General features: G+C 32.8%; 1 protein-coding gene across 3 annotated transcripts in view; it reads left to right on the top strand.

Annotated features, from left to right (window-relative positions):
• MS3_00004902 (uncharacterized protein) overlaps positions 1-14329 on the top strand; it is a 64183-nt gene that overhangs the window by 3397 nt on the left and 46457 nt on the right. For all 3 annotated transcript variants that reach the window (XM_051212876.1, XM_051212877.1, XM_051212878.1), the window contains 9 exons: positions 2056-2190; positions 3633-3708; positions 5186-5322; positions 6307-6471; positions 7578-7643; positions 9106-9247; positions 10066-10274; positions 12165-12565; positions 13843-13999. In XM_051212876.1, the coding sequence (XP_051068801.1) occupies positions 2056-2190; positions 3633-3708; positions 5186-5322; positions 6307-6471; positions 7578-7643; positions 9106-9247; positions 10066-10274; positions 12165-12565; positions 13843-13999 (1488 nt within the window). The remainder of the gene's footprint in view (positions 1-2055; positions 2191-3632; positions 3709-5185; positions 5323-6306; positions 6472-7577; positions 7644-9105; positions 9248-10065; positions 10275-12164; positions 12566-13842; positions 14000-14329) is intronic.

Here is a 14329-nt window from a genome sequence, read left to right as displayed (position 1 = left end):
ATAGTTCTATTAACTAAGTGATCGTCGCAAGAGCTTGACGTTCTTGACTTCAATCCTCGGCAGGGTAGTAAGCATTCACTGTTGCCATGCTTTGTTCACTTGTAGTTGAAGATAATTCCAGCTTTATGAGATAAAAGACATCAAATAATAATGTGTAGATACTAAAAGTACTTCAACTTTGCAGTCATTAAGTTGCAGTTTAAAGTTAATAGATGTCATTCAACAACTATTCCGGCTTATGTTCTCAGGATTTAAGGTACATTGTACAAAAGCTGGGAATACCACCTCCGGGGTGCTCAAACCGGAGTAGATAATGCAGAGTTCAAGTTTATTTTAATCACAAAGTTAATGTCTCATTTATTGTATAGTGTATCTATGGAATTCTAAATAATTTCGCATGAGTGATATTTTACTATCCTTATCCGTATCTTAATTGAGTTGTACGTTGAAAGAAACCTTCCCGCTAACCATACGTTAAATCACTTGTTTACATCCAATGCAACATTTATATAGCAAGTCATAAGCAATATGAGCTCAAGTCGCCAAATTACATTAGCATTCAGGGAAATTAATATAATGTATAGTAAATGAGTCAAATCATTATAATAACAGTGATGGTAAGAAAAACTAAACATTGAAAAAATGATTCCTAAAGATAAAATGTGAAGATAAGTATTAGGGAGTATTAAAACTCAAGATCTAGTGGAAGAAAAAGGAGCCAATACATCTACACCATTTTCAACAATTCTGGGTTGTCATTTAAAGTCTCTAACCACTAATCTCAGTTATCTCCCAGACCTCAACCAGATGGTCTGGGTCTACCAGCACAGTCCATACCAACAGTCAATGTCTTCATGGACTGATTCCACATTGTGGTCTGACTCCTATCTTTCTTGTAACTTGCTTCTATTTCATAGTTGCATGTTGAGATAGGCAGTGTTTGATGATACATATCATACATCTCAGTCCCTTCAGTCGATTAGGATTCAGTCTCATTATCCGGTTTGTCATTTTTACATAGTACCCTATAGTTCAACTGTACTTTACCAGTTAGAATGTGACCCTCAAACCAAAAACAATGTATCTGCTATCGTAAGATATAGTTCCACTTCATTTTCAAAAAGGAAGTTTTTTCGTATGTATCAGTAATATGATGAAAATAGTGCTCTTCTCAGTAGATTATTCATTTGGCTTTTTTTAATGGATTCTCTTCAGTTCTGTCCCGAATTTAAAAACTTGAATTTATACACTTATCAAAGATGCTACGCTAATATGTTTGTCTGTTTGAGCAGACTTGTCATCAATGTAACCGTCGTGGTATCAGAATTGTGGATTATAACTGTTCAGTCATGTTTCTTCAATGAACAAATAAAAATCTGTAGAACATCATTAATGTAATTATTTATACGACTCGGTTCATTCACTTTTCATACTTTGCTTCCATGCAACCGGATTAAAGAAGAACAACGGGTGTAATTCTGTTTAGATGTATTGACGTAGTGATTCCTACAGCATGCGTAACCTGTACACATCGATGATCTGCACATCAAGAAAGAATGCATTGTAAGCATTCAGAACTATGGAGAATGTCTTGGTCAGATCAAAAATGAACAATAGCTTATTAGTTCAGTCACAATTCAATTATCAGATTGCAGGTTCGAACACCTCCTCACTTCTTTTTGAACGACTAGGTAGTATCACTATCTTTCATACCAGGAGTGTGGTTGAAAGCCAAGTAGACTAATATATACCTGGCAAACGTGTTAATGAAGTAGAAAACGAAGCTTTTTAATTTCACTAACCCCCTCATGCCAACTAAATGATACTTCAAGGCAAATGCATAAACACGTATTCGGTAAATGATTTGGCCTATCCTTTCTTAGAAAGAAAAAAATAGTTAATTTATAATTTCAATACATGACTTTAAATTATTACGAAATAAACATTTGTGGAAGAAAGGTTTCACAAGAAAAAAACAGCCTTAAAATAATTACATTGACTATTTTATTGTAATTTAAAGATTATACATGTATGTCTTATTATTTACCTACATAGATTTCAGAATTGTATACATTAATTACGCACAACTTGTACACTGAGAATGACCCATTAATTTATGTATGGTTATCTGGTTTAGTCGATACCTTTATTCGTAACTCTAACGAAACATTTCATTCTACAGTTATTCAGGTAAATGTTTTCTTTGTATCACTGATCCGTATATTCTTTGTTTTAAATTCACATGAATAGCAAAAGTGAACTATACCACTGACCTAGAACAACTGATCAGCCAGTTAAAAGACAACGCTTAGTTATCAAAGTTTTAAAGTGATAAACAAATGTTTACATGTTAAATTATTCATTATAATCAATGGGAAAATAATAGGGTTAAGGTTGGAGTTGCAATGAGAAAATGCTTCACAATAATAAACACGCATATGCAGATAGTTCTTCAAATTGAAGCCTTGAAATCGTTTAAGTTGCCGTGGAAAGTTTATAAGTCATTTTAACATGTTATGTACATTTTAACCCCATTTGTTTCCTATTATCTCCCCTTTAAACAAATAATTAATCACTTTTTCCATTGTCATCTTAAACATTGCCCAAGTCTATTCCTGTTCTTTAATCTTGTCATGTTTAATAATTTTGAGCTTCTTGGTAGCAAAATATTGCTAGGTTTTACTTAGCTCTTGTTACGTTACCAGCCATCCATCATTGCGCTTCAAATTTCTCACGTAAATCCAAGATTCTCTGTTCTAAAACTGACCAGCTCATCGGTATAGTTTACTTTTGTCCACATTAATAACAATATGGTCTCTTTTCATCAGAGTTCATAGTTGACTGCTCTGCATAGGTTTAATTCTAAATCATTATAGTTGGTGACATGTTGTCATACCCATTTTATGGAAGTGGATTGTTAGTAATAAACCTGATTAATAAAATGCTAAAAGATTTTTGACTAAAGAGCCTTATTATAATCTATTTTCGAAAGCCAGTTGACGTTTTTTGCTAGAAATATGCCTATTCGGTATACTACAATAAACTAAGTGCTTCTTAACTATGCAACTAAGCAATTGTCGCAAATATTTTTACAAAGGCCCTAAAGAATACTAGGTGTTGCATTTAATGTATTTATTTCCTTCATAGTAGTATATTTTGTAAATAAAACAATAATTAACTACCGTCAATTTCGAAACTAATTCTGAAGAATAAGTCATTAAGACTTATCCATTCACTTTTTAAAAAAAATAGTACATTGTTCAATAAAATTAAAGTCATTAGTAGTTAAATGATTTATTTCCCTTCGTAGTTTGATCTGAGTTAGAATGCTATTGGAAATCAGTGGGTACACTGGGCAGTATAGGACACATCAGTTACAGTGCACATCTAAAACTTACCAGAGATCAAACCCAAGACCTTCAGGCCTCACCAAAAGCACTTTACCCAACAATAAAATTTTGGTTTCGATCAATTTGCGATATATCTTGATGGTTATCTACTAATATTGGTGACAACTGTTTCATTCCAAACATAGTATCCTAACTAAGATCAATCCGTCCTACCAATGTAACCAATCTTCACTAAAACTTTCTCAACTAGATTTATTTTATTTCTGTTTCTTTTGGTATTAGAATATTCTACCCAGTTTAGTGAAAACCAATCCTAAATTGTTGGAATTACTGGTAAAATGTTGCAACAGTGACTCAGGTAGTTGTTTTCTTTTGTTTCTGATGCTCTCTATTTTAACTGTTTTTTCTAGTGTTTGCTAATTCTAGAATTTTGACGATCTAAACACTAGGGATTCTGTATGGAAAATCTATTCTATCCTAATTCAGTTTGAACAGTCATTAAGTAATGTCATATTTATCTCCAACGTATATATATATATATATATATATATATATATATATATATATATATATATACGACTGAATACCGAAATTTCTCAGGTTGGTTAATGAGAATTTAAACCGTTGCCGAGTAAAATGATGTTTGAGTAGTTACTTGTCAGGCATTTCTTCAACCACCAAACATGGTATTCTGCTGTCAGTACACTGAGAATTCTTAGGAATTGAATCTTTCGGGGCTTTTTCTCTACGAGAAAATTTCAGTCACTTGTTGTGAATGCCGTTAACGACATGGCAGTTAGGTAACACTGATACTTGTAATCTTATTTACTTCATTTTTTAAACTTCGTTCCCGATATTTAACGTACGACAGCTTTTTGCTCCACATTTTGTAAATTTTCTTTCCTCACCATGCTGATGTGAAATGTAACCAACATTGAACTGATATATATATATATATATATATATATATATATATATATATATATATATATATGCTTGGTCTTACATTTAGGGCAGGCTGACAACTGTTAGGTGGTCGGAGATGTACTTGGAATATAGAGAAAACTGATATTCCTTGGTTGACTCAAGCTCTCATCCCACAGTTTCACAGTCTGATATGCTACTGTGGTGCATCCTTCTTATGCTGACGGATGTAAGTAGTAGTTAGTAGCAACCGGAAGTGGAATGCCTGCTAGCAGAAGATTACGAAGATTGAATTGAAAAACAAAACAAATAGGGAGACAGAGAGCAACTGTGGTAAAAAAGAAATTGAAAGAATCATGAGGCACATAATAGATAACCGAAGGAAGATGTGCAAATAATGCATTTAATGTATGGTTTCCATACTTTACGAAGGCAGTCAGCAATTTTATGTTGAAGAACAAATAGTTTTCTCCACTTGAGGTTTCGTTCACTACAGTACCACTGAGTTATTCAGTCTACTAAATGTGGATGGTGCTGGTCTGAATCCTTCAAGAAGCACCACTTTCCTTAATGGCTAACTAGTGTGAAACCTATTTCAAGCATCGTCTCTTCCTTAATACCCCCAACCACGTAGCATCCTGAAATATTACCCTCCATGTGAAATCACTTAGACTAGTGACTACACTATTAAAACTTGATCGATAGAATTCGATCAGCTCTAAAAATCTAGACAAACATGATATTGGCCACTATTCAGTGACCAATCAATTGCATATAAAATGGAATGTGTTTTAAATCAAAAAGTCACAATCTCATAAGGTTTATATTATGAGAATCTCCATTTTTTTCAAGTCTTTAAATAAAAAAATTTCACGCACACAATAGTTTTACTTTTGTTTGTTTCGCAACAGTAAAAATGAATACTGACTTGCCTACGTTCCTACTAACTTGTTATCATCTTTTATCATTTAATGGAATGAAAACTGACTGTTGTGAATACTTGTCGTTAAATTTCTTAACATCATGTCTTCGCTCATATGATAATCAGGTAAGTGCATATTATGTAATTGTGTGCATATACGCATATATATATATATATATATATATATATATATATATATATATATATATATATATATATATATATATATATATATAATATTTTTACGTCTGCCGCTTTCTCACTCACACTTGCCGTCCAATAATATAAATAGCCTAAAAATGATAGAATCGGTTATTATTGTTTTATGATGGATATAAAAGCCAATCATTTGTGCAGTGACTAATTTTTAATAACAATGACCTCTACTATCCATGCTATCTCCAGCAAAGATTCAAGTCCGAACAGTGTTCGAACCTACGATTTAGTGGCTGAAAGTCGAACTAATTAACCATTACTGATGACTAACATTAAAATGAGATGTATTAATTTACTTTATCATTATACAAACTTCACCCAATTAATCTTTCATCATCGTTCAAAAACTCTGCACAACAGATTTAGTGTTCTCTGTTTTCCGCAAACAAACACGGCACTAATTCGTATTTTCAAAGAGGGAATATTGGCTTCTCATTACTTTCTAAACTATATCAGTCCTCTGTTTCGGAATTTTCTTTGAATTTCGTGTTTATATTAAGTGTCTTTGTACTTTTACATCATGAATATAGACCTTAGTGGGGTAATCATTAGGAACCAGGAAACAATGTACAACTGTTTCGTTCTAATATGGAAGTGGATATCTAGGATCCCACGGGATATCAAACTCAGGATTGTCGGGTTTCGTGGTTAACACTTAACCGTTCGAACTACTGAGTTATCATACAGTAATCCATATTTTATTATCCTGATTTTATGTGGTAAACATTTCACTAATTAAATAGTAAGGAATATCATATGACAATCAAAACTAAACCGGAATCGTGGTAATGTCCTCTACTTAAAGTTATCTGTTTACAATTTTATTTTACATCTGAATACACAAGAAATTTATAAAAGTTTTTTTATCTAATTGCTTTTTATTCGAAATTCAAGTTACGTCTTACAGCTTTAAATGTTTTAGTAAGTTTAATTACAAAATCCAAACAAAAAATGATCTTATCAAATGAAAAATTGGAAATGTTTCTTAATTATCTCAGACACGATTTGTGGCCAAATTCAAAGCGTATACACGGCCAAATTGTCAGTGCAATTAAAGATGTAAGTTTGTTTGTGTTTCTTCCTGTTTCCCATCCTTCTATCTTAAACAGTATTTGTCCAATAAATGCACTGACTTAAGCTACTGAGGCTGTTTTGTATTTGTATGCGCCACACAAATCACTCGATATATGTGAAAGCTGGAGTACTGCCAGGCCTCCCAAACCGAAGCAGGTGGTTTCCTTAGGGGGCCACAGCCCAAGTCTTTGATCTAGAGGTCTAATCCATAGGGCAGTGGAACAACATTAAGAGATACAATTCTATGATAACCGGTGACCAAGAATAGGTTCATACGCCTTTTGTTTCCTCACAAAGAGAGCCCAAGTGCGTCATTGGTTTGGGATCAGGGTTTTCCCCTTCATATCCACCAACCCGGTTAAAGCGTCGGACACTCGCTTTTTATCCTCTCAATTTTATAAACAACACTCCCACTGCGAGAAGTCAGTGAGTAGGATTTACCCGACGGTAATTGTATACGCGTAACCAAGTGAGAACTTCCGACGGTCAGCCGTACCAAAACAATTGGGAGCAAAAATGTGGCGGTGGACCGTTGCAGTGTAGAATCAATCTCTCAAGATTGGTTTCGTGCTCCAAATGCAAAATGATCGTACAAGACCGACAGTTGATGAATATTAAAACTATGAAGCCAGCTAAAGAACTTTATTTCCTTGAGGACTTCTAGTAATCCTTCAAAAAGCATGAATCGTGGATGTGATAAATATTGTTTATACCACAAATGAAAAAAAATATTTTGAGAAAGTTCAAGACTAATGTAATGAAAAATTTTGTAAAGTAATGCGTTCATGACTTCATTTATCAAATTTATAAGACAATACGTATGTTGATTGAATATTTACAGTTGAGCACATACCTCAGTCATTAGATCATAGTAAATTATCCTGTTATATAAATATGACAGTTTGTTAAGAAGTTTATAATTTGTATGAATTTCAGTTAGTCACCAACAAAAGATATTGAGAATAGATTGAATCAGCTGTTATATGTTAATGTATTTTGCAAAATAATTATCAATGAATATTTACATTGATATCTGAAAATAATATTTTTGATGAAATCACTATGTTTTATTAAATTTATTGCACTGGCAGATTTTGTTGCATACACTTCCAATTATGAAACGTGAAACAAACGATACCAATTTAAATAATCTTAAAGTAAGTTGCATGAGGTGTTGTGGATTTTTAAAAATAAATTTATAGTGCTAATCAACAATAATAATATAATAATTAGCGTGAGACCGATAGGACCTGGGTTCGAATCCAGCGGGGCGAGATCGTGGATGTGCACTATCGAGAAGTCCCATACTAGGACGAAACGGCCGTCCAGTGGTTTCGGGTTTTTTTATAGCGATCCAGCTTCAATTGACTCATGAACTCAACTATTAAATTAGCTTGAGATAAATTTAAATATTTCCATGTTTTCTATGTCGTGATCTTTGATCTGTTTTTAGTCTCTTTTCAACACAATCAGTTCATTCTTCAACTTACAACGATGTTTCTGTTCTGTCTCCTTGTTTAGTTTCTTCATTTATGTGAACATCTACAGCCAAACACAAGTTTCTGCATAGAATGCACAGGTTTTGCTGTGACCACAATAGGGTTTCAATATTTGTAAATCCGTTTAACATGTATAGATTCGTGTACTTGGCTAAGAGCCATTCTATAAGCATCAGGCTTAATTATACTACTTAGTTATCAAAACGGAGTAGGTGAAGCAGGGTTCGAGCCTAGGATGATAGTCGAACACCTTAACCACTGAACCGTCCTCTAATAATTGAGTAGTTTACGTGCTTGTAAGTAGTCACGATATTATCGTTATCATATATCATTGGTGTGCTCCTGTCTCAATACGAACACGGTTGACTCCATAGGTTTCGGTTTTACAACGAACTGTACTGTTCAGACCTCGTACTGTTTGAAAGTAGTTTTCATTCTAACTGAAAGATTTTATGTTTTGTCCATTGTGGAGTTGTGAGTGTATAGTTCTGTGCAGCTTTATACTAAGGCGAAAAACTTTCAAGTACTTCATAGTTTTCAATATTTACCTAGCCAAGTCAATCGATGGTATAAACTAAAAACTATCAATTTTCACAAATCTATACTAATAATGTATGAAACCTCATAAATGTAACTGTTGTATTCTACTACCCGATTCGGTCACATTATGCATCTCTTACTCTGTACTAAACCGACTATGTAAGTGAGAAGACTGAAATCAGTGTAAAGCTTTAATTGCCGAACGAAAATACAATGTACTTATATTATGGGTATATATACGACCATATTTTTCGACCCAAACAAAGACATGTATTCTGAGACGTTGGACTGGTAGACAGTCGATTTTCTTCAGTAGCCCACCTCCTTTATAATTCTTTACTTACCGTTTGACTTTAAGAGACCATCACAAGATCATCACAAGCGCATAATATGCTTAGCATTGTCCAGCCTATAAATAATGCAGTTGAATAGTACTGCATAAATATTCCAGGTTTCCTTGCTATTATATATATATATATATATATATATATATATATATATATATATATATATATATATATATGTTCACGTCGGTGTTTTCAAAAAGAAAAATGCTCATCCTACTGTTCTTTTTCTTCAGTCGTTTCATGTTGAAATGGTTCATATCTTGATGACATGTATTTATCCTGGATCACCAGCATCTCGTCTATCATTAGGCTTAGCTGGATTATACACAGTTGTTGAATGCTTTCATTCTGTTTTTTATACCGATGATTATTCAGGTAACATTTTTATTTTGTATCTTTTATAATGTAATTTTTGGTGTGATACACTCAGTCAACATATTTGTTAATAAGGTAAACACTTAGTATGTCGCTGTGTTATGTTGCCCGATAGGTTCACACTTTATTTTCTGACTGATATCCTCAAACAATAAAGTAACTGTATATCAACCTTGGAATCTAAACCATCTATTTAGAATCAATGTTTTCTAACTCTCCAAAATAAACTATCCTTATGCATCAAGCGGGTTCAATCAGTGGACATCCACTGCCATTGTCTCACTTATCCAGGAAAACTTTTGCTATGTAAAGACAGTGATTAGGCTAGCTATTGACTAGACTATGTAAGCTGGTATCATGTAAGAAATGGATCATTTTCGCGATTTAATCACTCAATTTTAACATCAGCAAACTTTATACCATTTGAAAGCCACTTTTAACAGTATGCATAAAATAGGTTGAGTCTGTCTAAGATGGTGTTGTAAGACGGGAATACTTATCATCTTTGTACTCAATTATATGTTACCAAACTTAAACCCTACTTACGTCGTTCTACCAACCATATAAATTTACTTTTGGGTATGAGAGTTTGTCCTGAAATGAAAATAAATATATTTTCGTTATGTCTACAATCATCCATGATTGTAACAGTGTAAATACAGTGAACAAGAAATCCGCAACTTAAAATTCATATGTTTATGATAAATATCAACAATTTGTAATCAACTCATATGCTTTTTTAATTGGTCATGTTTTCCTTTTCGTAAATAATAATAATAATTATGTAACTCATTATCAATTTGTTTTAAATTCTGAAGAGTTCATGGCACAAATTATGAGTTGTTTGATTAAAGCAACTCAAAATGTATATACAATACCTTCATTTACCGATGAAAATTTTAAACCAATCGATCACTCAACGTCACAACTGTTCTTTCTCTTTTTGACTGGTTTATGCAGTCGATATGATGTTGACCGAGATTATACTGTGAAAATACTGTTGAGATTGGATGTTTTAAAACAACTTGTAAGCTTGTCTTTTTTTTAACCGTTTCCCAAACGATGCTACTCATAATTATTGAAACAAGCAATGCCTGTTCTTGTGTGCATATTTAATACTATTATGTTTAGGCATATGTGTCCGTGCTTCTGTGTAATTCGTTATTATATTAGTTAGCTACTTGCTTAGAATATACAGCGCTATTTAAATTCAACAATATTCAAGATAAAGTAGAAGAAGTGGAACATAAGAGCCGAGACTCAACTACATTCAATTAAAATTAATCCTAATTAGAAGTGACAGAAAAAAGAATAAGTCTGCAAAGATGATTGTAAATTAGGATACTGAAGTAACAGCCTTTATTTTTGAAGTGGTTCGAATTTTATCGAAGTCGTCTCCATGCCCAACCTACAAAGAACTAAATAATTACTATCTAGCATACATGTAAATGGTCCAAACAATTAATCATGAAATATAGCTCCATTAAAATATCAGTAATTCATGAAAATTAAATGTTGTTTATTTTAAAACACTAGTACTAATGAATGATACAATAATTAAATGCCGTAAAAGAGCTTGTAAGTACCCTTTTGTATACCTATAACTGATCAGAGGATAGAATAGAGGTGGATAAACCGTTCTATCAACAAACCTCGTGAATGCAGATCTTATTTCAGGTGAACTTCAAGTACACATCGGCAAAATAACTTTGAATAATAAAGATACTTATGTACTTCATTTATTAATAAAGCCAATATTGATCAATGTAATCATAGTTCTATTATGTTACCTTATCAATAAGATGCTGAATGCAACTATGTACAGTTCACCTGTACTTTACCATCAGAAATCATCTGTTTAACGTAACGTGTTGTAGTGCCGTGTCAGTCATTTGAGATATGTATTTCGACTTATTGAAGTTCATATGTATGTAGAACGCTTATTTATAAATTGACTCTCAACAGGCAATCATTTGAAATCCATGATATTTTTAATTACGAATAGAATGCAGTCAATGTTGCATGTTTTGTAAAGTTTTCTATTCAAGTTGTCATTTTAAATGTCTATTGGTCCCATCTTATGATCATGACTAACTAACCCAATATATCCAAATAAAATAGAACAGTAAGTTAAAGTGTAGCCTAGACGTCCTGAAATATCTAAAATACCATAAAAAATCCATTCTTTTATATCAAAATATAGTGACTGTTTTGCTGAGATTACAGTGAAATCATCTGTATGTTTTAATGACGCAAGTTAAGTTTCATGAGTCACTGACAAACCAGATTCGTTTTGATTCCAAACATCAAGTCTCACTAGGATACATTTAAGTTATCCTACTTCTGTTCACTACTTCATGATCTTGTGAGTCAGAGGAATGTTCATCATCAAATTAACACAACAATATGAAGTGAACAAGATGAACAATAAAGGTGTCAGAATGATCTCTGTAAAAATAATAGTATGAAAGACTAAATATTAAGAATATATTTCGAGAAGGAATAAAAAGGCATATATTAAACAACCGTAACCCAAGATCTAAAGGAAAATAGAAAGTGAATACATCTGTTCCACTCTGATCAATTTTGAGCCGTGTCAATCAACATCTCCCGTAGTTTTTCATGATAATCGTGTGTACCTCAACTAGATTGTTTGCGTTTATCAACATTACTCATGCTAATAGTCAATGGTTTCACAACCTGATGCCATGTCTTGGTTTCATTCTAAAAACAGTAACGTTTTTCTCCATTGTTTTCATTTCAAAACTTAATTAAACATGCCGCATGATTCTGCTTTCTTCAAGAAAATACTCCACACAACGTTGTTCCCATACTCTCAGTTTACGTATAATACACTTTATGTAGTGTAGTTCTAAATTATTGATCTTCCTACTCGATCACATTTTTTTCATTTCAGAATCCTAATTATATCAATAAATTATGGACTGATACACTAGAAATCTATGCTCAAAGTTCCAAACCGGATGTCAATCCTATTGCTGGCGATATATTACGTTTTCTTATATATGGTAATGAGAATGTCGATGAATCAAACCAGTTGTCTTCATCTTCATCGTCTGTAGATAAGAAACTTATACAAGCAATTGATTGTCTAGTCAACCAACTTCAAGAACAAATTACAATTTGTGAAAAATTACCAGTAATTGGTTTAATGTCTGTGGCAACTAATAAACCATTTTATGCTATACTTAGTACAATCCGTTCTATTATTGGTGTCACCTCATCATCACCATTGAATAAGAAAAATAAAAAGCCTACCGATGCTCAAATTTGGAGTAACACATCAATTAAGGCAGAGTATGTTTTTCTCTTTAATTTCTGTATGCGTATTTTCATTTTCATTTTTAAATTGTCATTCGTAAGATTACCCTGAGATGTGGTCATGGACTGTAAAATGTTGAATGAAACACTAACTATTTATCATTATCATCATCATGAAACCCTAGTTACATACATTTCGTCTTATTTTGATGTTATTGTGCAATAATAATCGTCACAAAACTGAAACCAGGATTTTAATATTTTGGAAAAAACACTATCCTTAAACTTTGAAATTTCTGAATGGATTGACTGCATAATATTGACAAATATCAACTGAAGTTGGGAATTCGGATTGTTAGGTTTTAACTCTACCTAAGAGGGTATATTATGTGCTTAACTACGCCTGAATTATTGTGTATTAATGTTTTATGTAGATGTATGTGAACGGTTCTAAGAATTAGTTTCAGAACAAGTTTAAGTGACTTTCCATGTATTTCGATTTTTATAACTCAGTTTACTATCCTTAACCATCATGCAAATAAACAGTTTGTTTGAACTTGGTAAATGAGTTACACTCTACTTCCTAAATCACTTGTGCGTCATCACATCATGTTAAACAGTATTGATGTATGAATTTAAAATAAATCAGAATAGTTGCGGAGAAAAGCACATAATAGTTGTATTATTTCCTGACTTACTTGGGTATATGAAAGGCTATGATTGTCTAAACATACTATATGCTTGTACTCACATACAGATGGAAAAACAGACGAGATATGCTGTTGAAAGTAGTCGCTTGTGCTCTTATTCTCAACCTATATCTCATTAGTTGAGTGATATATATCAGTTATTTGTGTATCTAATTATTTGGTTTTGCCATGTTAGGCCAAACAAGGAGCTGAATTCAGTTTTCTGCCTATGCGCTCCTAACATTAAAATTGAATCCTCCATCTAGACACAGTTTATGTAGTCAACTATGAAGCCTCCAGGTAGTAACATGCTAGCTACTTACACTTTAAACTTTCAGTAAATTGTATACAATAATTTGTAGACCATAACGTATCTGTGACTGTTACTGATTCATATCATTTCGTAAGATCTGTGGCCATACTCCATGATATTAAAGCCTTTGAAAAACCTACATAATTCCTACTAGAAATCCTTTTGATACTATCACATAAATAACATTAAGGTCAAGTTGGAACTTGACAGGTAAAAACAAAAGATGACATACTGCTATAATTCTCTAGTAAGAAGTGACTCCGGTGATAATAACCAGATATTTTACTGTTATTTGAAAAAAAAACTTATAGATCCTTGTTCAAACAAATCAATGGAGTAAATGTTATCGAGCGTATAATTTCACTAGGTCTTCGTATATCTGAAATTGTGCTACCAGTTGTTGGACATGAATCACCTGAAGGTGTCTTGTTAACTTCACAACAAGACGTAATCATTGATGATATTAAAGTGAGCAACGATCATATTTCCTTTTTCTGGTTACTGTATATTGAATTCAATTCGGTGACATCCCAATATTCACTGTATTAATCTAAAAAAACAATATAAGAGACGGTAAAAGTGTACTTTACTAACAAACCACCAACCAGATTTAAAACAAAGGCTATCGGATTTTCATGCGAAACTCAAAACGCCATGACGGATACTTACTTAATTACGCCCATTACCCTCGCAGGGGAGCATAGATCGCCCATCAGCACTCTCCATCCAACTCTGTCCTGGACAATCCTTTCCACTCGCTTCCAGTTACTATTCATCCTTTCCATGTCTACTTCCAAC

Source organism: Schistosoma haematobium, chromosome 3, assembly GCF_000699445.3.
Source record: "Schistosoma haematobium chromosome 3, whole genome shotgun sequence".
Classification (NCBI taxonomy): domain Eukaryota; kingdom Metazoa; phylum Platyhelminthes; class Trematoda; order Strigeidida; family Schistosomatidae; genus Schistosoma; species Schistosoma haematobium.
This window is presented reverse-complemented; position numbering and strand designations above follow the sequence as displayed.